The sequence below is a fragment of the Palaemon carinicauda genome, chromosome 7, assembly GCF_036898095.1.
Source record: "Palaemon carinicauda isolate YSFRI2023 chromosome 7, ASM3689809v2, whole genome shotgun sequence".
NCBI lineage: Eukaryota > Metazoa > Arthropoda > Malacostraca > Decapoda > Palaemonidae > Palaemon > Palaemon carinicauda.
Window position 1 is genome coordinate 95,915,274 of NC_090731.1, and position 25,294 is coordinate 95,940,567.

General features: G+C 37.5%; 1 protein-coding gene across 1 annotated transcript in view; it reads left to right on the forward strand.

Annotated features, from left to right (window-relative positions):
• The window catches only part of Zw10 (Zeste-white 10), a 648,851-nt gene that overhangs the window by 197,039 nt on the left and 426,518 nt on the right, over positions 1-25,294 (forward strand). The window contains exon 5 of the mRNA XM_068376802.1: positions 11,745-11,834. Within this exon, the coding sequence (XP_068232903.1) occupies positions 11,745-11,834 (90 nt within the window). The remainder of the gene's footprint in view (positions 1-11,744; positions 11,835-25,294) is intronic.

A 25,294-nucleotide genomic window follows, 5' to 3' on the forward strand; every position in this document is an offset into this window, starting at 1 on the left:
AGACCTTTAAATTCCGAGACGCGGAGATTTAAAGTACTGTACATTACGCTCCTTCCAGGGAAAAACATACTAGTCACCTACGCCATGGCGGACACGTAAACACATCGTTACCATGGTAACGAAATCATTTTTAGTAATTACTCGTGTAAATAGCTATGAAACCTAAACAAACTGCATATGAAATATGAGCTGAATCTATAAAGAAAATTTATAGGTCAATCAATACCCCAGTGGAGCCCAGGGAAACTTTTTATTCGTCATTGTTGACACGATATCCAAGGAACAATCAAACAATAGTCACGCAGGAGTAATGCTGATAATTTTTCGTAAAATTTGTATAAATGACTATGAAACCCCCCCAAAAATACAAAGAAAATCATCTGATTGATAACAGAAAGTTTAAAGGACCATCTTGACCTCTGTGGGGACCTGGGCAACGTATAACAATGAAAACATAGTGTTACCATGGCAACGGAACCTTTTTATGTAATTATTTGAAAAAATAGCTATGAAATTTAAAGCATATGCACATGAAATATCTGCTGATTCCTTTACATAAAATTTAAAGGTCCTTCATGACCCCTGTAGGGACCAAGGAAACTTTTTATTCATATTCAGTGTAGACAAGATGTCGAAGGAACATACAAACGATAGTCACGCAGGAGTAACACTGATAATTTTTCGTAAAATTTGCATAAATGGCTATGAAATCCAAAAATAATACCAACAAAAATAATCTGATTCATAACAAAGTTTAAAGGTCCATCTTGACCTCTGTGGGGACCTGGGCAATGTAAAACAATGAAACATTGTGTTACCATGGCAACGGAACCATTTTACGTGGTTATTCGTAAAAATAGCTATGAAATCTAAAGCAAATGCACATAAAAGGTCAGCTGTTTCCTTTATATAAAATTTAAAGGTCATTCATGACCCCTGTGGGCCTCAGAGAACTTTTTATTCATATTACATTGATGACAAGATGTCGAAGGGACAACAAAACAATACTCTTGTACTGGTAACAGTGCCCTATTTTTGTAATATTTGTGTAAATGCCTATGCAACCTAAAATTACTACACAGGAAATATCAGCTGATTCTTCAAAGAAAATTTAAAGGTCCATCTTGACCCTTGTGGGGCCCAGAGAAACTTTTTATTCATGTTACATTGATGACAAGACATCGAAGGAACAACATCACAACAGTAAAGCGTTGTATTTCAAATACAAGATCTGTTATCTACGCTTAAGTATAGAAAACGTACCCGTACGTCCATGGGGGTAAAGGGATGGCTTATGAGGAACGTACCCGTACATTCTTTTGGGGGTAAAAGGGTTAATTGTGATCCATTCTCTAACACAATCAAGAATTTGGTTTAGAGTTTCAGTAGTGTTTTATACATCAAATTTCACACCATGCTTTTGTAGTATTTTCGATAGACCAATATTATAGATGCAGAATAAGATTGGGCCAAGTACACTTCTCTGGGGTACCCCTCTGTTCAAAGGTTCATATGGCGAATAAAAGTTTCCAATTTGTACAGAGTAATTTCAACCAACCAAGTAATCTTTCAGGTATTTAAAAGCTTGATCTTCAACGCTGATGAACCGTAGATCATTTAGTAGCAGTTCATGTGTAATGATTAGAATAGTAATATTACATGTTTAAAACAAATGACGTAATATGTCATGTTGGTTGGAAGAGCTGACCGTGAGATTTGCTATGGTCAACTCAAATTGTATACAGGATGTAAGATGCTAAGTTGTCATTCTTTCTTAGTGTCAACACATTGTCTCTTCGTGTGAAAGTTTGTGACGTCACCGGATGCAGGTGTCTTCCGATTCCGTCACTTAGCCAAATTAAAGCAAGTGTACGATATTTGGGATATCAGTAATTTGTTCAGTTCATATCAAAACTTCACCAGAATTGGTCATGTGGACCAACACAGCTTCCTCCAGTGATGGAGATGTTTAACTCAGTTGTTATTCACAATAAAACTTAAAAACTACTAAAATGTGTTCAGTAAACCATTCAAATACATTTGAAAACAACTCATACTCAAATGTGTGCTTAAGACAGTAGCACACCAATAAATGGTGGCAGCGATTAAACTCAAAGACAGCGGTTAAACTCTAAGAATTAGAGAAATATCTTCACGACTTCAAAATAAATAGCTGTAAAACCAGAGATATATCTTCAAGACTTCAACATAAAAGCTGTGAAACCAGAGAATGATCTTCAAGACTTCAAAATAAAACTATCTACAAGAATCTACAATTTTGACTAAGTCCAACGAAAATGCTAACACCAACATATGTTAGTATACAAATAGAATCTTCAATCAACATCCTAGGAAACCCAAGGACTGGCATTCAACTATTGCAAAACATATCCAGGAAGACCTACATTCTACAAGAAACTAGAACGAGACATCGCTAACAAAACATCAAGAGAGACAGAGAGAGAGAGACGACTCGACTTCATATATAAGCTAAGTACAGAGATTTTGTATTCATTTCAGTTTGTGCAGTGAAGTGTAGTTATCACAAGTCGTTAGTCAATTATTACTGGGGTGAGTGAATTCCTAAACTTTGTTATAAGAAACTCCGAATTCTCATTTAGAATTTTTCTTTCTTTGTGCTAATTCCTTTTTCTTTCATAAACTCTTGGGGGGAAATGTATTGGGATTAGTAACATTGTTGGGGGAATTTTATTATACATATGCGTTTACGCAGTGGGCGTCTGTACTCATATAGATATTTTGATAGGATTGAAAGGGGTCAAAGAGATAGAAAAAAAAAGAATACAGCAGTCATGGCTCCTCCTGTCAGCCCTACCCCTGGACCTAGTGGTGTAGGCCAGGCTAATCCTCCTCCAATTGTGACGCTTGTAAATGCCAGGTCAGCAATCCTTCCTTTTCAAGGCCGTGTCAACGGGTTCTTGCCACAAAATGTGGAGTCATGGATTTCATCCGTTGATGCCCATTTAAATGCCAAACAAATCGTAGATCCTTTTGTACAATTACGAGAAGCTAAAAGTTTTATAGATTTTTCTAAGGGGGATGCGAGTGCGTATTTAAGAGGTGTTTCATTTCAGGAAGCAGTTACTTGGGATGATTTCAAAGTTAGGTTACGCGCGATCTATGGGGGTGAGGAAGCTTTGGATGTAGTGTTAACGTTACGAAATACACTTAATCAAGCCACTATGAATCGGCTTAATGTTGTTGAGAGAGCAGCTCTCATAGCTGATAGGCTTAACGAATATCAGGACATTTTAGGTAATTCCACTTGGGTTACTAACGATAATATCTCCGTGAAAGATTTTTTACGATTAATGTATTTAACTTGCATGACACTTATGTTGCCTGAAGCTTTAGTACGGTGCTTTGATAAGAAGTTAATGCCAGCAAGTACGGAATTGGATGTCTATAAACAGATAAAGAAACACACGTCCAAGTGTCCAGATCTCGATCCCGTGTTAACTCAAGTTTTTGCTAAGAATGAAACAAAACCACAAACAGTGAACGTAATTAACAATCCAGTAGCGGGAGTGACGTGTTACAACTGCAAACGTCAAGGTCACATAAGCGCAGACTGTAGAACGAAATTTTGTTCAGTTCACAACACAGGATCACATTCTTATAGTCAATGTTACGCGCGTAAGACACAACAATATTCTAGAAATACACAGTCAATTCCACAGTCAGTTCCATATGGAAATAAAAAGAAAAATCCTCATTTTAACAATAAGAAGAAACAACAAAATGTCAATGCAGTTCAGAGTCCGAAACAAACAAACACTTCTTCAAATATCGCTGAGCCTGGGCCGTCAAACCAGACCTCGCAAAGTCAGCCTAATTTTCAGAATGTGCAGAGCAAAGCAAATACCACATAGTTAACTCTAGAGGGGAAGAGAGTGATGTTGGGTCAAGGTCATTTATGTCAACATCAATAGTATTGAATAATCAATTTAATGTTTTATCAGATAATTGTGAGACAATAGATTTTCCTATGAAACACACGGCCGAATTAAGTAAAACAGTGCATGCTCCCGTAGATTTGCAACGAATTCATACAATAATAAGCCAAAATGAGTTACGGCCAACCTTATATGCTGTAAATTTAGAACACAAATCCTTTACGTTATTTTTTGACTCTGGTAGTCCACGTAATATTATGGATTTGAAGACGCATCATTTGTTGTTTTCGAAGTTTCCGATTGAAAAATCAGGAATCAGACTTTCAGGTATAGGAAATAATGAATTAAACGTCATAGGCATAACTCATATTCAGTTCAGAGTCGGTAATCGCACGTTTGCCGATACATTTGTTGTTGTGAAAAACATTAATATGTATCCAGCTGTAATTATAGGATACCCATCTATGGGAAATCAAAACATTATCTTAGCTCCTGCAAAGCACGGCGTGTATATCAAAGGGAAATTCTATAAGTCTTCTAATACTTTAAAGTCAGTTTTGGATAAAAAGGAGACGACAAATGTAACCGTAACGTACGTTGAAGAACCAATAACTTGTCTCACTAATAAAGAAATAATGTACGCGACCCAGCAGAATTCTCGTTCACCCGTAATATCATCTTGCACGCAATATATCGAACCAAACATACCTTCGAATTTAATAGTGCAAATAAAGAAAACACTACCGGGATCTGAAATATTAATCCTTTCCGATACTTTGAAAACCAACGGATTGTCTGTCACACAAGCTATTTATACAGTAGGCTCACATCAGCAATGTAATATCGAAGTCTGTAATCATTTAAATAACACTTTAATAATTCACAAAAATCAACATATCTTGGATGTAGAAGTTTATAAACATCGTATTCTTACCGTTGCTGAAATCAATCACTCTCAATCAGTTGCGGATGAATCCCTTTTACGATCTATTTAAAATAAAATCAGTAAGGACATTCAAGACGAAGAAATTCAGCAGAAAATTTTTGAACTTTTAAATAAATATACAGATGTCTTTTCCACTACGGATGGATCCTTAGGAAAAACAGATGTGATCGAGCATCAAATAAGGTTAAAAGACAAACAGAAAATTATATATGTACCCTCGTACAGACTCCCTATGAAATTCCAGAATGAAATAAATGATGAAGTAGGTAAAATGTTAGAGGAAGGAGTCATTAGAAAATCAAATAGCCCTTATAATTTTCCTTTAATAGTTGTACCGAAAAAAGATCGAACATGGCGTATCTGCGTCGACTTTCGTCGTCTAAACGAGGAAACGATCCCTGATCGATTCCCGGTGCCATGTACTGACGATATTTTGTCTTTGTTAGGTCAGAATAAATATTTTACCAGTTTGGACTTACTTAAAGGCTTTCACCAGATATCATTAGAAGAAGATAGTATCCCATACACAGCCTTCAGCACAGCCAGGGGACATTATGAATTTTTACGGATGCCTTTTGGTTTACGTTGTGCTCCTATAACATTTACAAGAATGATTAACATAGTGTTTGGAGACTTGTTAGGGGATATATTGCATGCCTATATGGATGATCTTGTAATCTTTTCCAACACCTTAGAGGAACATCTACGTAAGTTAGAACTAGTACTACAGAGATTAAGACAACATAACTTAAGGGTAAAGATTAGTAAGTGTGAATTTTTCAAAACAGAATTGATATATTTGGGTTTCATGGTGTCAAGCCAAGGTCTTAAAGTAGTCCATGATAAGGTGTCGGCTATACGTAATTTTCCCATACCTACTAATGTCAAGGGAATACAGCAATTTCTGGGTTGTAGTGGATATTACAGGCGTTTTATACGCAACTATTCAATAATAGCCGCTCCTTTAACTGATCTTACGAAGAAGGGCGTAGATTTCATATGGTCTGAGCAACATCAACAGGCGTTTAATACTTTGAAAGATGAACTGTGTAGTTCTCCTATCTTAAAATTTCCTGACTTCGGTAAGGAATTCTTCATTGCAACAGACGCCTCAGACTTAGGAGTAGGAGGGGTATTGCTTCAGCAATATGATAAACAGTTTTTCCCGATAGCTTTCTATTCTCGAAAATTGAGAACTTCCGAAAGTAAGTATGCAGTAATAGACAAGGAAGGACTAGCTATTGTTAATTCGCTAGTGCATTTTAAGTTCATAATTTACGGTTATCCTGTTAAGGTTCTTACTGACCATAAACCACTAACAGAGTTCTTTAAAGGCTTCAATCACAGCCCTAAACGAACTCGGTGGCATTTAATCATTCAAGATTTTGGCGCAAGAATCGGGTATTTACCTGGGAAAGCAAATATCATTGCGGATGCATTATCACGCAACCCCGTGTCATCTTGTACGGAGTCTTTAGCTGAATTAATAGATATATCAACATCCATGCCTATTGTAAAAACAATATCTGAACAAGAAGATTTAGGCTGGAGTGCTGAATTGTTACAGACTGAGCAAAGAAAAGATCAGAAAATAGAAACAATTATAAATGCTTTGAAAGGCAATCATAAAGAAAAAGAATATATAAAGTATAAGCAGCAGAATTATGTAATCAAAGATAATATTCTGTGTAGGACTGTGACAAGGAAAACCCGCAATACACCACATGTAACTAACGACCAGGTAGTAGTACCAAACTCACTTGTTTCCACTGTCCTGAATTGGTTGCATTCAAATCCATTACATGGACACCCTGGGTTCTCATTAATGTCACAGAAAGCCAAATCATTGTTTTATTGGCATACAATGCTTACAGATATAAAAAGACACATAGCTAATTGTCGCACATGTCAGGAAAACAAAGGGCATACGAAAACACCTGTTAGCTTAGGAGCTTATCCTGTTCCCAATCAACCCTTTGAAAGAATACATTTAGATTTGTTAACAGGATTTTACGAGTCAGACAGAGGGAATAAGCACCTCTTAGTAATTATAGATGCTTTAACTCGATATACAGAACTAATAGCGCTTAAAACTAAAACTGCGATTGAATGCGCTAGGAAGTTTTACGAGTGTTACATTTGTAAACATGGAATTCCACACATGATAATCTCAGACTCGGGTGGTGAATTTAATAATCACTTTCTTACCTCATTGTGTGAATTCCTCAAAATAAAGAAGATCAATACCATGATATATCACCCAGAGTCTAATGGACTAGTGGAAAGAGCAAATAGGAAGATATTAAATATATTAAGGGTAACACTAGGGGGATCAGACCCCAACTGGGATATTGCAATACCGGCGGCACTGAGTACTCTGAATCATTCATATCATATATCAATTAAAATGTCACCGCATGAAGCATTGTATGGTACCCCAGTTAGAACACCTTTCCATGTATTAACGCCTACAACTAATCTATCAAATCCTTTAAAAGAATGTATAAATGCAAGTATAAGTCGATATGATATCCTTCGAAAGAATTTAGAAGAATCACAAATCATAATGAAAAGGAATCATGATAAAATAGCGAAACCAACTAAAACATATACCGTGGGTGATAACATCTATATTCAAATCAATGTCAGAAAAGGGCTCAACTATAAACTAACACCTAAGTTTGAAGGCCCATTTAACATTTTGGAAACATTAACGGCCAATAGGTTTAGAATTCAAAACGTAGCCCAACCCACGGATGAGAGAATAGTACCATTGTCTCACATAAGAAATTAAAAAGAAGTGAGGAAAAATTTTAATTTTTGTAACTAAAAAGTTTTCTTTTTAATACAGGAGTAATTACATATGTTTTTTCTCGTTACAGGTTTCCAAGATGAATTTTTTGTTGTTGGGAGTGATATTGTTCGCTCAGACATTTTTTTCGTATGGGATGAGTTCTAAGACTAAGAATATATATTTTAAATATGGAAATATAGTTGAAAGACAAGAAGACATTTTTATTACATCAACCAACGTAATTGTCGAAGTGCATATGCAAGCAATTTTTCTTCAAGAGAATGATGTCACTAGCTTAAGAACCGCCATTTCAAGGTTTTCTGCATCATTGGATGAGTTGCATAGGAGACATTTTCATTTGACTACTAAGAGTTTGCTTGGATCAACATTAAAAGTTGCAGAGATGCTATCTGATGACTTGAAAAATAAGACTGGAGAGACAGGATCTTTGGCTTATGACCTTTTGATGTGGACTGTAGGACACGAACAAAAAGAAAGACGGAATCCGTTCATTTATGCTGCATTAAGCATCTTTGGGTCTGTTGCAAGTTTAGGTTTAGGACTTTCCAATCGTCTTAAAATTAGTAATCAAAATAAGAAAATTGAGTTCTTGACTCATAAAGATGAATTGATTATGTCAGAACTAAGGGATCAATTAGCTTCAATCAATAAAATTATGGATTTGTTAAATGAACATTCAGATAATATCGTTCAAATTATGGAAGTACATGATTTGTTAGCAACATTAACGTATTATGATTCAAAGATAGATCACATACATAACAGAATTGCACATTTCATTGAGAAATCCAAGGATTATGTAGAAGCTATCACGTTAGCAACTAAAGGTGTATTGTCGCCCCATTTGTTGCCTATACGTTACTTAAAATTAGTTCTGGAGAACACTAGGGATAAACTAGGCTATGTTCCTTTGTTAGACGAACATAGGTTAGAATTTTATTACAGCCTAATTACAGTAAACGTAGATAATAACAAGATTAGGATTACAATTCCCTTTGATTCTTCTGATGCCTGGCAATCTTACAGGATATCACCATTTCCGACTTTCATGACGAATCACTCAAATCCAGTAATATCCAGTTTGACAGGACACGTATTGATTTCCCCAGACAAGGAAACATATACGGTCATTAAAGACTTAAATCAATTAACTCACTGTTCAGACGCAATGGATAGAAAAATATGTACAGCTGACTCATTTGAATTCCGTAAAAACTTGATGGATTCATGCGAGTTAGGTATAGTGCTAGACGGTGCTCTCTCCCATACAAGTGAAAATTGTCTGGATAAGCTTTATCCCTTTGACAATAAAGAATTCAATTGCAGACTAAATAATGGCTCGTGGATACGATACGACAAGGACGGCTTCAATGTATCATGCCCTGACGGATCCACATCCTTCAACCACATCTTCGTCGCAGCAGATGGCTGTATCGGGAATTCCCCGAATTCCATGGTGACTGGCCTACGGACAATCATCAGAGAACGTGCTTACTTCGCGAACTTCACGTGGACCTCTACAACGCCCGCACTTCCTCTCCCCTATAAAGGAAGTGTGGCGAAACGCTTAATGAAACTTACCGAAAAGGACCACCTGTCGCCGACTTACAAAGAGATTCTTCACCCTATATTACTAGCAGGTTTATTTGTAACGCCGTTAATTTTTATCGCCGTGAACATCCTTGTTTGGCGTAGGTTACGGCACAGCAAGCAGCTACAAAGGAACGAGTTGAATAGCCCTGACAATACCCCTTACCTGATCCAGTTCAAAGCTGTATGAGTGGCCACCTCATTCGCTAAGGGAGTAATTTGTCAGGATGATGTTTGTATGAAAAGCTGATTAGTACGCTAGTAATATGTAATTAAAGAAATTCTCTACATTTGCATTGTTAAAAATACATTTAAAATAACATTTAAAAAAATAAATAAAATAAAAAAGGATATAAATCATTTTTTTCTCTCGGCATCTAATAAAAATATATAAGCCGGAATGTTAAAAAAGAAAAGAGAAAAAAAAAAAAAAAAAAAATATATAAGATATATAACAGAATCTATGGGCATCTAATAAAATGTATCAGCCCTATATATAAATATATATATATATATATATGTACGAAACCGTGGTACGTGTACGTACCAGGAATTCGTATTTGTGCACTAAAAATTGAGTATCTTGTTTCTGACAAAGGTAACAATTATTCTTTATCAAGTTACCGAATCATTTGTAAGTCAGAATTTGTTTTGTTTTTTGGTACCATGTAATCATTTGCTAGCAATGTACCATATATATGATCTTGGTTTTATCATGCATTTTTCTTTTTGCTTTGGTAATATCTTTTTTGTATGTATTATTGTTATTAATTTTGATGTGCCTATTTGGACATTCGTCCTCAGTTGGATATAGCTAGTTTTGAACAATGAATGATACGTATGTCCAGTCACACCTAATAACCATGTTTCGGCTTGTTGTTAAATTTTTGTAAAAAAAATTGAGATAGCTGGCCGAGCTTATGTAATGATTAGAATAGTAATATTACATGTTTAAAACAAATGACGTAATATGTCATGTTGGTTGGAAGAGCTGACCGTGAGATTTGCTATGGTCAACTCAAATTGTATATAGGATGTAAGATGCTAAGTTGTCATTCTTTCTTAGTGTCAACACATTGTCTCTTCGTGTGAAAGTTTGTGACGTCACCGGATGCAGGTGTCTTCCGATTCCGTCACTTAGCCAAATTAAAGCAAGTGTACGATATTTGGGATATCAGTAATTTGTTCAGTTCATATCAAAACTTCACCAGAATTGGTCATGTGGACCAACACAGCTTCCTCCAGTGATGGAGATGTTTAACTCAGTTGTTATTCACAATAAAACTTAAAAACTACTAAAATGTGTTCAGTAAACCATTCAAATACATTTGAAAACAACTCATACTCAAATGTGTGCTTAAGACAGTAGCACACCAATACATGCGCAACTGTATCAAAAGCAGCACTAAGATCGAGCAATATTAAAATACTGGAACAGAGCAAATGGCTGTCTCTATAGAGTACAGTTTTCTGTAAGCAGATTGGTTGTCGACAAAGCTTCTATTACTTCTAAGTGACTGACTGGTTGTTCAAGAATTACGTAGTTCCAACACTAACGCAATTTGGATGTAGACGGAGGATGGAACGTTTGAACTTTTTTTGTTCTAAAAACTCGACGACTAAGGGAACAGTTAATAGAGGCATTCAAAATTCTTAGAGGAATTACAAATGTAGATTAGAACAATTCATTCACGCATAGCACAAATCAGTCCAGAGGTAACGGATACAAACGGAAATTAAAAAGATACAACACCACCCAATATGGCAATTTCTTTTCATACAAAAAACCAAATAATTGGAATAGACTTCCAGCGGATATAGTAAACAGTAACATGGTGAACGAGTTCAAGAATAAGTTAGACAAGATCATAAGAACCCTAAATGCTTAAACTAAATCGCTTTACCGAAGAGCAAATCGAGTCTCCGTGAATGGACTTTTGGATTTGGGATGTCTCAAAGACTTTTTGTCTTTGAGACATCCAAATATTCTCTCTCTCTCTCTCTCTCTCTCTCTCTCTCTCTCTCTCTCTCTCTCTCTCTCTCTCTCTCTCTCTCTCTCTCTCTCAGCAAATGATAATACAGTATTTTACTTGTATAATTAGATTAGCCATATGTCATCACGAATTTAAACCCATCTTTTTGTTTTGAATTTTTTTATACATATAAAGTGATTAAATCAATTATATGTATCTCCAATTCCGAATAGAATTTTTTTTACTTTAAACGAGTTTTATAGAAGATAAAATGTCCATGATATGAACAAACACCAAGGTAACTTTGAGGATGTGGGGCATTAGGGCAGAAAGAGAATGAGAGATTACAGCCCACTGACCTTGCTGATATGGTGAGGGAACGAAAGTAATACAATATTTTTCTTACATTTTTGTAAATTACAGAATTTTTTGCACTATTGATGGTTGTATATAGAGTTTAAGGAAATTGTCTCGTAATGTTTACTGTAAAATGTATTTTTCAGGTGTTTGCTGTAATACATAGTTCTCTTCTCTGTGCAAGAATAAAGACTGATGATGAGGAACTTTTGCTCATGCAATTGCTTGGCAGAGAAGTGAGTTTTAACTAATGTTATGTTTTTCTGAATAGTTTGCTTGTATTTATGATGTGGTTTGAATATATGAATCTCCTTTAATGTTCATATTGCTTTTATTTTATGAGCTCGTTTTATCGACGTTTGCCCCATAAATTTCCCCCAAAACAATTTCCATTATCTTTTCTTTCAATAGATACAAGCCTCCAGGAAAATAATGACACAGAGTAGTAATTAATGGTAAGTAGCTCACTTGGCGTAATCCATTCTACAGTTTTCTGTCACATGGTATCCTCAAGACATCTACTGTATTGCCCCTTTAAAATTGTTTTTATTGCATCTGGGTTAGCATTTCAGTACAATGAAAGCGCTGGGTTTTCAATAACAGTTGAGAGGTACTTGATATCTCATGGTTTATCTCAAGAATTATATTCTAAGTTAGTGTTCATGGAACCAGAGAGTATACACTGCACAGTGGTAAATCATCCACGTTGTATACAGAACGGCTGCTGTTCCCAGATCTGTTTAAGAAAAGTAATTTTTTAGTTCAAAGAATTACAGTGAGAGATTAGTTATGTTTATGAAGTTGATAACAATATAACACGTCATACTCTCATGTCAGGCAAGTTAGTGATCAATCAGTTTTGGTTTTAGCTTATTTAACTTTGTTATTCTCAAAGGCCAGTGAGCCTTTCGTGTGGGTCGTAAGTCTTGCTTGCCTGCCCAGTAGCTTGAATTAACTTGACTTCCATAGTTGGGTCTAGTAGTTATCATTACATAGTGTCCCTTCAGTAAGGGTTGTGAATGTTCATTGCACCTTATATAGTCAAGTTCCTCCCGTATGAGTCTCAATTTCATGAATTTTTGTATCCCTTTTACAGATTAACTCTTCGTTGTCGGCGTGTACTCGTATCCAAATATTATAGTTTTCAGAAGGTTGAATAAAAGAGAGAGTGTCATAGTAGATTAATTATAGTTAGGGTGGGGAGCCTTCTTTTGGCTTGTAAGATCAATTTGAATAATCGAGGGCCTTGATCACACTGAATCATGGTAGGTGGTTGTGGTTGATTTGCTCTTTCTGCCCATTGCTATCGTATAGCTAACAGGTTGTCTCTTATATTCAATTCGAAGGGGTCTGTGCCCACTTAAACTTTGCTTCTCCGCTCGTTCCTGTACTTGCTGAAGCTTGGAAGGTGTTGGAATCTCTGTTAGCTTCCTTAAGTGATTTCTTGAGTTGGGCGGCCTCTAGGGTGATCGCCTGTATTAACCACTGAAGAGTATTTTTTTTTGGCAGTCGTGAGGTCTCACTGCTGATGGCATTGGCTCTTTCAAAGACTGCTGTATAGGACACATTGTCATTCCATTTGATTCTCATTATTGCTCTCAGTTTTTTCTGGTAGAATTGTTCCAGTTTTTTGAGGTCCCTACTATAAAGGGTCCAAGTCTCACATGCATATAACAGGGTAGATACTATAATGGCATTATATACCATCACCTTTGTATGGGTGGTTAGGTTTTTGTTCATGAACACCCTGGTAGATAGTCTCCCACATGCACTGTGGTAGGTTGTAACCTGTTTTCAATCTCTTTGGAGGAGGTGCTCTGGGTGGAAAGGAGGCTTCCCAGGTATGGGAAGTGTTCAACGCATTCAATGGCGGTTCCATCCATAGTGATGTTCGTTACTGGTGGATTTTCCCCGTGTCTTAGCTGGGTCAGTGTCTTAGTTTTGTCTTTGTTAACTGATAGACCAAAACACGTGTAGGCAGCGTGGAAATTATCCACTGGATTCTTGGAGTTCTGCTTGGGTGTGGGCTACGGCAGTGTTGTCATCTGCATACTTTAGTTCCGTCACATTGATGGTGTTGATGTTGCTCTGGGATTTGATTCTGGCCAGTTTGAAAATTCCTCCATCTAATCTGTATTTTATCTCAACACCTGGGTGGTGGTTGTGTACTTCATATAGCATGGCAGCTAAGTATAAAGAGAAAAGGATTGGCCCCAATACACATCCTTGTTTTAATTCACATATGATTAGGAAGGGATTGACAGGTTACTTTGGTGGATGACTTTAGCTGTCATCTCATCATGTAGGACTCTGATCATGTCAACAAAAGGTTCAGTAATTCCAAAGCGATTGAGCACAGACCATGTGGCTGTTCTTGGTATGCTGTCATATGCTTTTTTGAGGTCGTCGTAAACCAAGAATATGGATTATTGCTGTTCTTTTGATTTTTCCTGTAGTTTGTGAGCACAGAAAATCATGTCTATGGTTCGTAGATGGGTGGAAACCACACTGGGATTCCGGCAGGATTATTTCTGCTACATTTTTTTATCTATTCAGTAGTATCCTTGCCAAGACCTTCCCTGTAATTGATAGCAAGGATATCCCTCCGTAATTCCCACACACTCTTCTATCTCCCTTTTTGAAGATAGTGACAAGGAGTGCGTCTTTCCAATCATTGCGGGTTTGTTTTTCCTCCCATATTTTTAGTATAAGGGAGTGAAGACGCGTCTTTAAGACTAAACCGCTGTGGGTCAGGCACATTTGTTTTTAAGTTGCATCAAATTCTTGAAATGTAGGTGGTAGGGACATCCATAATTGGGGTGGATGTGGTAGCACATTTCGGAGGAAGTCTGGTTGGGCTGATGAGTTCGTGTTCAGCAGGGTGTTGAAATGTTCTATCCAACGGTTCTGGATCTCTCTATCTTCCAAGAGGATGGTGTTGTCTGCTGCCAAGAGTGTCCTTGCAGCAGTGTATTTTGGTCTGAAAATTTTCTGTGAGCCTGCAAAGAAGCTTTTAAGGTCTCTACTGTTGGCATAACCTTTGAGCCATTTGCTGCAACCATTCATTTTGTATTTCTAAAGCCTGGCTTGACATTATGACTTTGCTTGTGCACATTTAGCCTTCTTTGGGTGGGAATTAGTGTCTCGGTCAAGGGCTATTCCAGCTTTCTGTAAGGCGTTAATGAAGGACTATATCTTCGTCGTTATCATCAAAAGAGTCCTGGTGCTGTTTGCTCTGGTGGCTGATTACGATTTTTGCAGCTTCATTGATGGCATCTTGTAAGTTAGTCCATTCAGCGTCAATTGAAGGTTCTCTGGCTGGTAGGCTCTGCTGTATTGCTGCTTGGAAAGCTAGAGATATATCAGGATCTTTTAATTTACCAGCGTCGTATCTTCTTCTGGCTGTGTTTTGTTGGATGTTACGTGGCTTCCTTTTGATGGTTGGTTTTAATTTTGTGATGAGCTTCCAGTGGTCCATCCAGCAGTCATTGGCTCCAGGCAAGCTTCTCATGATCAAAACCTCATTTTTGTGTTGTTGTCTAACAATAGCATAATCTAAGATATGCCAGCATTTTGATCAAGGATGTTTCCAGGTGGTCTTAAATCGATTCTGGGGTCTGAACTGTGTGTGTGTGATGAACAGTTCCTGTTCAGCACAAAGGCCAAGAAGGAGGAGGTCATTATCATTGCAGTTTCCCATGCCTTGCCAGCCGATTATGTTGTACATGGTCTCGCCCCACTCTGGTGTTGAGATCCCCCATGAGAAGGAGATGGTCCCCAGCTGGAATTCTGGGATATGGCAGCGCCAAGCTGTTAGTAGAAGGTACCTTTGACATGGTCTTCTGCATCTAGTGGTGGGGCATACACTGATACAAGCATGATAGTTGAACTGCCTTTTTTGGGAGTGGTATTCTTACTGAGGTTATTCTTTCATTAATCACATGTGGTGTCAGGTTATGGGCTTTTACTAATTTGGTCTTAACTGCAAAGCCAACACCCTGGGAAGGGTGGTCTTTCAGGTTTTTGACTTTCCAAAAGAAAGTATACCCTGACCCAACTGTGATTTGCCCTTTGCCATGTATTCTATTCTCGCTGAGAGCAGCCATATCAACATTGAATCTTGTAAGTTCTCTTGAGACTAAGGCTGTTTGTCTTTCAGAGCGTTGTGTGTGTCTGGCATCCATGAGGGTGCGCACATTCCATACACCTACTTTGAGGTACGATTTACTATATTCCTTCTTTCACAGCTGCATATACAATGCGTCTTTGGATATACCTGCGCAATGACTGGGATGGTGTGACCACTGATGTTTAGCTCACCTTTTATAGGGCCTTCCCCAGTTTTGGTGAACAGTGGTACTCTTGAAAAGGCCTGCTCAGTCATAGCTGTAGGACCGAGTTCCTGTGTGGTCATGGTCGCATGAAAGCGGCCACCACACACCTGCCGCCAGTGTACAGGTGGTCATGGTCACATGAAAGCGGCCACCACACACCTGCCGCCAGTGTACAGGTCCGGACTAAGAATCCAGTTACACCAGGCCAACTCCCACCACCCATGTCCCATCGCCACGGGTCATTTTAGGTAGGTTTAGGAGGAGAGGAAAAGACAGGAAATAAGGAGGGTGTTAGAGAGACAGTAGTAAGACTGAAAAGGATGTTGGCATGACTTTGTTTATGGCGGACAACACTTTGCCAGAGTGATGCACACACACACGGGCTCCACACCCTCCTCCTGTGGCACACAGGTGTGACGTGCAAGACTGGTGTGGAGTTGCATCTGTTTGCTGATAATCTAGTCCAGCAGATCTTGCCTTGCAGCCAGACCGACTGGCATGGTTTTATTTTGGAGTTTTCCTTCTAGCCTTTATCTAAAGGCATACCCCACAAGGCAACAGAGGGAGTCTGATTATACCGTCAGACACTCGATTGCTTGCATGCATTGTGTAGTAAATAAGGGGACTACAAGAAGGTAACATGCAAGTAGTTAGGTGGAGAGGCTGTAGGAAGGTTAAGACTAACTTAACCTAAGACGCATGCACCTCAATCACCCCCTCCCTGCTTAACCTTACACTACCACAAACCTTGTAACTAAATGACATCTAGATTGCGAGGCAGAAGACCGAGTTTGGTAGCTCTCGCTAAGGTAAGCACTTTTAAACAATACAGTTTTTAATTGGGTAAATGGTATTTCTTATAGATGCTCTTAAATTTTATTGTTATTGATTTTGTATAAGCTCAGCTGGTCAGATACATCACATGGTCACTCAAGGTGACAGTGCCTTTTCATTCGTTCACAAGCTCGATCACTAGTTCATCAATGGTTTACATTAGTGTGGTAATCTATAACACTCGTGTTTATTACAAATATGAGTTCGGCGGGAAAAAAGGGCTTTTTTAGAATTGCATTGGATTATCTGTATATAGTTAAGAATTATATAGTAGCTGTTAATAATAAAAAGGATAATTCTCAAGTTAGATGCATCAATATCCCTCGTCCATTATATCCATTGAGAGATAATGTTACATATGCTTCTATATTGTTCGTGAGGTATCGTTACATGTACTAACTATTAAAACTATAAGCGTCATTATGTGTGTAACACTATCGCACCAGTTGTTATCGCAATTATAAAATAATGCAATTCATTTCAAAGATGTACAATTGTTATGGCAATACCACTTTCTTACCTGCTTAAACCTTAGGCTAGGAACCTTTTCGATTCAAGGTTCAAGAATTTAAGTTCCTTTCTTTATTCTCAGTTGTATTTCTTCTTCGGTCACCAATTGTTGACTGACTTGCTACTCCGGCGGTTTACAGACGTAGACGTCAACTTGGACCAGTTAGGCAAATAGAACACTCATATAAACGTTCGTAAAGAAAGTGGTTAAAAGGAGATAACAACGCAAGATTCCTAATAAGGATCACATTTGCTATTATTTTGCTGAAAGCAGCAAGTCAGGGAGGGATATTACTTTATAAGATACATTAAAGGTGTTCGTATTTAAACATGACCTTGGCTTGGACAGAAAAGTTAAAACAACTGAATAACCCTATAACCAAAACTAAAGATACCAAGAACAAAATGAATTTTAACATAAAAAATGACGAAAACAAACACCAACAATAACTAAACAAGCAACCACTAGTTCAAACCCATTGTTAGCTTCAATTAAAATGGAGCTAAAATAATAATTTCAATATCGTCCCCAACAGGAAAAGAAAAGTGCTTAATAAATATAACACTTTTATAAAATTAGGTTAAGTTACAGGCGACCTTGTGAAGCAAGATCTCTTATTTGAGTTCTTGAAGCTTGAGCTGTCCTTCTAGAAGGTCTCCCACTTTCAGTCTGATTTGAGGTCCTGATAAAGTCAATGGGGTCAGACTGTTCAATATCAGAAATAGCTTCTTCACTGGGCTCACTAACTTGAACATGTTAAACAGGATCAGATTCATCCTCTGACCTTGCATTAGGAGTACTGTATTTAACTCTCAATACAATTCCAATGGAATCAAATTTTAGCATTCGCAATAACATTACTACCATCTGACCTTGCCACTTGAACAGTGCGCATTACAAGATCTGGATCAGGAAAGTTATCTACCACTCGCACAAGTGGCCAGTAATGCTTAGTCCTAGGGGACAATTTCAGTAAGGCTATCTCACCTTCTTCCCAGATCTTTGTATTGTGAAAAGAAGCTCTATTCTTTTCTCTCAAATTCACTAAGTACTCAGACAGCCATCTATCTTTAAATTCTTCATATAAGAGGTCACGGAGATTGAGGACACGAGCTAAATGGGTCGAGTAATCTTCCTCTTCATTATATTCCCATTCAGGGAGTTGTTCACCATCTCCTAAAACTATGGAAGGAATAGGTCTTCCAACTAATAAATGATTAGGAGTAATTATGTCTTATCTCATTCTCACAAGATCGATAAGTTAACGGTCTGTGGTTCAAGATTTTTTTAATATCGGACAAAAAGGTAATAAATTCAGAAGTGGTATGGGTTGACCTACCCAAGTCTTTAAAGAAACAATGTTTTATAGTTTTTATTAACTTTCTCATGTAGCGCCGTACCATGCGGCATATATGGGAATATTTTTATGGACAATTGTAGCTGTTCTAAACTTTTCCTCAAACTCAGAGGAAGTTAAAAGCTGTTCTATAATGTTACCAGCTACTGACGGTATTCCATACCTATTTACAAACCTAACAAAAGCCAGAATAAACTTAAAGGTAGACATGGAGTCCACAGCCTCAAGGTGCACTGCACGATTGTAAAAACGTGAAAATCAGAATCTTAGGTAATTGTTTACAAGAGCACGCTCTCCATTTACTCCAAATTTGTGCATTCCTGCAGCCCTCCACTTTTTTTTACAGTAATTAGGATGTTCTTTAAATGCTGGGAAAGCAAAAAAAATTAGCAAGATATGTCAAGGGAGGGGGAGGGGTTGGTGGAAGAGGCACTAAGCGACCTGGAACCGACATCGTCAACAGAGCCAATCAAATAGAAGTTTGTGGCATCAGCTGACATTTGATATATATTCAAAATATATACATACATACATATATATACCAAGGCACTTCCTCCAATTTTGGGGGGTAGCCGCCTCAACAAATGAAACAAAAACAAAAAAGGGGACCTCTACTCTCTACGTTCCTCCCAGCCTAACAAGGGCCTCAACCGAGTTCAGCTGGTACTGCTAGGGTGCCACAGCCCACCCTCCCCCGTTATCCACCACAGATGAAGCTTCATAATATATACTAAATTAAAAATGGATCAATCACTCAAAAGTGTCACCATTTGTGAATTGTATATTTTATTTGGTAATACTTGACAATAAATCTTATTTTGTTAAAGAAACGTTTTACGAGAAAGACTATTTTTGCAGCGTATGACTGTTTTCATTGGCGGGAAATTGTCAGGCATCCTTAGGCAGTGGTCAATAGATGGCGTTAGTGTAGCAAACGTCGTCTGGGAAAACTCGTCATTCTCAAAATAGTTTCCTTAAAAATACACTTTATTATGATTTATATCAAATATTTACCAAATATAAAATATATATTTCACTAATAGTAACACTTTTGAGTAATTACTCCATTTTTAATTTAGTATCTATTTTGAATATATACCAAATGTATGCTGACGTCACAAACTTCTCTTAGGTTGACTATGTTGACGATGTCGGTTCCTGGTCGCCTAGTACCTCTTCCACCAACCCCTCCCCTACACCCCCTCTCGCAACATATCTTGCTATTTTTTACTTTCCCAGCATTTAAAGAACCTCCCAATTACTGTACAAAAGAGGAGAGCTGCAGGACTGCATAATTTTGGAGTAAATGGAGAGCGTGCTCTTGTAAACAAATACCGAATCTTATGCTAAAGTGTTATTAGATGCACCTGTCATCATGAAGGTACATAATCCACATAGCTCTCCATCTTTTAATTGAAAAAGAGGGAGATCTTCATCCCTCTCCCCTCCATCGAGAAATGAAAAAATACCTTTTGCCAATTATGAAATTCTATCAGAAAAAGAATGACCTTCAAAAAATTTAAATATATAAAAGATTTATGTCAAGGTTCAGCATCCCCATTGACAACTAAATAAGGCTACAAAGAAAAGTACTAAATCAAGTTTAACAAGACCTGCTTTTACAAAGAAAGTATTAGAGAGACTCCCATGAATTCCAAACACACTTGTTTAGGTGACTTCTAAGGAATTTTCTATAAAGTAAACTTGACAATATTACAGTGGAATTGTAAAGGTCAGGAGGGCTAAATATGAAGAGCTGAAGCTCTTATTTCATGATATCACATGTAGTTGCATGACTACAAGAAACAATGCTAGATGTTTTTACTCCTTGCCCTAAAGAATACATCAATTACAGAATACCATGTAATCCTCAAGGAAAATGTCATGGTGAAAGTCTTCTTTAGTTCGCCATAAAATTCCCCCAAAACATTTAAATCTACATAATATCTAACAAGCAGTAGCAGTCCAAATAGATCTAAACAAAAAATATACCATATGTTCACTATGCTTATCCCCTAATGACAGTATTTCGTATGATGATTTGGCTGAGGTGTTAAAGCAACTCCCTCAACCATTTGTTTTGGTTGTTATGAGCAGTAGACACCCATTATAGGAGATGATTTAGCAAACTCAAAGGGCAATTTGCTAGCATCACAGGTAGAAAATGAAGATATTGGGATTTTAAAGATGGTTGAGCCCACTCACTTCCATATTCTGACAGGTACTTTTCCATGCATTGATCTTTCAATAACAGGCCCTAATTGTTTAGCTGACTTTCACTGGAGAAATTTGCATAGCGGGTATACTAGTGATCATGCACCAATAGTCTTTACAACTAACAATGGTCCACCTAAATACAGATTATTATTATTATAACTTTCTAAGCTACAACCCTAGATGGAAAAACAGGATGCTATAAGCCCAGGGGTTCCAACAAGGAAAATAGCCCAGTGAGGAAAGGAAAAAGGGAAAATAAAATATTTTAAGAGTAACAACATTGAAATAACTATTCCCTATATAAATATAAAAACTTTAACAAAACAAGAGGAAGAGAAATAAGATAGAATAGTGTGCTTGAGTGTACCCTCAAGCAAGAGAACTCTAACCCAAGACAGTGGAAGACCATGGTACAAAGGCTATGGCACTACCTAAGACTAGAGAACAATGGTTTGATTTTTGTGCTTGGATAGAGCTAACTGGCAAAAGTTTAAAGAACTGAGCAAAGTAGAAAGTAATGCAGACAAATTAAAAAAAATTTGATGATGCCGTTAATTTACTGAATGGAGCGCTTTATACAGCTAGAGTGCATTCCACTCTTAAAAAGAAAAAAAAAACAGATCTGTTCCATCAATGACCAGTCACTTTAGTCCATGAGCCTGGTCTCAAAATTTTGGCCCTTGGTACCATTTTGGGGCAGGAAATCTCATAATGATTAACTGAAAGACTAATGTCTATAGTCTTCAAAAATGTATGATAGCATTCTATATCTCTTTGCCTTCCTTTTGTTATCAACCGTTTTTTATATATGACGTGATTTTTTCCGGCGTGACTTACAGGTGATTTTTGTCTCCTGCGAGCTAGTTCATTAATATTATTAATACCAAAATAAAGGCCAAGAAAAGGGCTTCAAAAACAAGCTATCATATATTTTAATATCTTGTACACAGTGTTAGTTAGGAGCATATTTATGCTGAAATTAATGAATTTTTTTTAATGTAACTGGAAATTTTTCCTTATAGAAATAATATCATGTCTGGTATTTGTGATTCAACTTAACATTCATATTCCGTGTTTCAAGAGCTTTCCTTTGATACCAATATGTGATCCATAGCTATTATATTAAGAAAGTTATTGAATCTTAAAGCAACTATCAAATATTGTTTTTTTATGAGCATAAACTAAAATGTTGAAAATGGGAATGCAGGGTTAGAGATCAAATTCATATCATAAAATGTGAATATAGCAACTGTAGAAATAAGATTAGAATCTAAAATTAATTATTTAAATGTGCATTACATAACACCAGTTGCAATACTTGTATTAAAAAAGCTATGAACACTAAATCCAATATATACATACTGTATTACATTATAACCATGTAAACCATTACACCACCAATACACTTAATACTATTGTCCAGATAGGGTATTTTAAGTTCAGTAGTCTTCAAAATCTTCCATTTCCAATATTGTTTCATCATTATTATCAGCATCCTCACCACCTGACACCCAATTTTCACAATCTTGTAATTTGCACATGTCGGTGCATTTTAGTCCATTAGCCAGACATACACACCTTGGTATGGCACACTTTTTAGAACACTTGCATGACCAAAGATCAAGCACAGCCTCAGGAACAGGTTGTTCATCCATCCATTTAATAACTAGCTGGTCTCCTCCCTCTTCTTTTTCCAGCTTCTAACCATGGCCTACAGGATTTGGAATGGGAGGATTTTGCTGTAGACATCATTTCCATATAGTAGACTGATAATTGGCATGTTGTGCATGTTGTTTCAAGCAGTCTCTGCTAGGAGGCAGTTGGTGGCTTTCTATCTCACCTTTCCTTGCACAGAAGAGATTGTATCTCAGAACATTTACATGAACACAAGGTGTCTTGGCCGCATAGATGAGACAAGTAACTGCTTCAAGTCTTTCCATCTGTTCTTGAGAAAGGTCCCATTCACTCCCAAGTTCCATAAATGCATCTAGTACATCTTTATTTGTGGTCATTAATTTGAGTGAGCTTGTTTTTCCTTTGCCAGCAAATGCACTCACACTATCGCAGCCTGTGAAAGCATGCATTCCAACTAGTCCTTTGCAAATAACAGCACCAAGTGTAGCAGTAACCTTGTCAATTGATAGAATCTTTGTTCGTGTCTTAATCCCACATTTCAGATACAGATGACCACAGATATTCTTGAAAGCTACGAACAAGATAAGCACATCCGTATCATCGGAGCTGATAACAACTGTTGGATATCCTTGCTTTACAGCATGTCCAGCATGTAAGAGAAGACGGCTATCGGCTTCTTCTTGAGTGCACGATAGATCCGTTACCATCTCACTTCCATGTTGTGTTATCTTGAAGCACTGGTCAGCATCTTTGACAAACAACCTTTTGCTGTAGCCTGCTTCTGTAATGTTGCTGCTTCCTCTCATTCACAAGAAAAGTTATAAAGTTAGTTTTATTGACACTCTGATTCAGAAAGGACCTCCACTGACGGACAAGCTGATTTGGTGTAATATTTTGAAGACTTGATCCATGCTGTTCTCCTCTAACACTTCTTTCTGAGTCTTTGATGGATAGTTCATGGTATTGATCAAACACAATGTCAATTCTCTGACTAGAGCCTCCCTCTTTCATTACCATAGCAAAGACTGTTTGAGCAATGTCACCAAAAGTGTTCTGATCCCCTTTCACCTTTTGTACTAACATCATGACATCGATTACAGAAGCCGAATTTAAGGGCATTTCCTCCTCTGGTGTGACATCCTTGTACAATGCTTTAGCGAGGATTGCCTTGTTTGTCTTCCTTGACAAACCCTCAGGGGTTGCTAATGCTCATGGCATTGGTCCAAGAGGATAGGACAATATATCTGCCATTTGACGATTTCGACTTTGGGCAATTACAATGATTTTCCTAAACAATGACCTGTCTGCCTTCAATATCACTGCTCTTCCAGTATGAGTCTCCACTTCTTTCTTCCTGCACATGTGGCTAAAGGTTTTCAGTTTATTGAGCGTGACAGTATCAAAGAATTGTGTAACAGGGGGATTAAAATCTAGTCTTTCTTGCTTAAACTTGGTGTAAAACTTCTCTCCAACATCTAGAGCATTAAGTAAATCTGAAGCAACTTCTGGAGTGGCAGTCTTTGCTGTTGAGATGCTCATCATGTCCTGTTGACTGGAAAATAGGTTTACCCAGCTTTCAATTGCACTAACTATTGCCAAAATTGCTTCCTCATCTTTCTCAGATCTTGGGTGCTGGAAATCATAATGAACTGCATCTGATTTATTCTCGGGAACCATGTCTCTTAACTGACCTAAGAATACACTTCTGTGCTCAGAAGCTATGTAATAGCGTTTGACTGCCCCTGACTTCAGACTAAATCTGGTTGTGCCTCCTGGTGTTTGAGTGTCTCTGTTCACTGTAACTTCGAGTGCCTGATCTACTGGAAGATGGCCAAAAGGATTAGTGCTTGACATTTGGACAGAAAAGCAACCATCCCTGAAAGCTTCATACACTTCTGGATGTGTCTCCCTTAGGGCTGACATCTGGGCACATTACACAGGGAGGTATCTGGCATAGTTGGTTCTGTCTTATGCAAATGACCAGGGAATCAGTGATCTGATGGCATGCAGATGGAGCTCCCAGTTGTCTTCACGGGATGCACGTAGCAAGCCAAGAATAATGTCCTCAACCATGTCAACGTAGGACAGATCACCATTCGACTTGCGGAGATGGTTAAGAAACTGTGACCAAATTATTTTGAGGTCTTTAAGTCTTGAGTCACTATCAAATTGCCAATATCGTTCTGGTATAGGTCTTTGTTAGTTAACTGGGATAAGGTATTTTGAACTCTCAGGCACACATGTTCATCTTCGTCCAATTGTGACATAAACTGTTCCCAGATCAATCTCATGAGAGCTTCATACACAAGTTTATGAACTCTGACAGCTCGGTTGTACATTTTACCTTCAAGAACACCATTAATTGAACCTTACATAGGTCACGTAAGCCAGCATCCATAAACCTCTTGCCTAAGACAGCCAGAGCATTGCAGATGGTATGAAATGCTCCCAACCTAATTATGACATTGGCATATTTAACTCTGTCTCTCCAAGCAATCTCTGATAATTTTGCAAAAATGGCTTGATCTACGACAATGACAATAACTGGTAGCTGCAACTCTGTTCAGATAGCCTCGGACTGATTCAGGATTTCAAAAGCTGTAGTGAGCTCGGTTGCAGGGGCGTTTATAGTGGAAAGGTAGCAAAGGATGTCTTCTTTGATGGAGATATCCTTTCTCATGTTTATGTTGAATCCTGTCCAACTTGGGATGTTCTTATTATCCATATTTGATTTTCTGAGAATGATCCAGATTAAATTATTATTCAGAGCAGATTCTGCAGCTTCATCAGCATCTTTATTACTCGTTC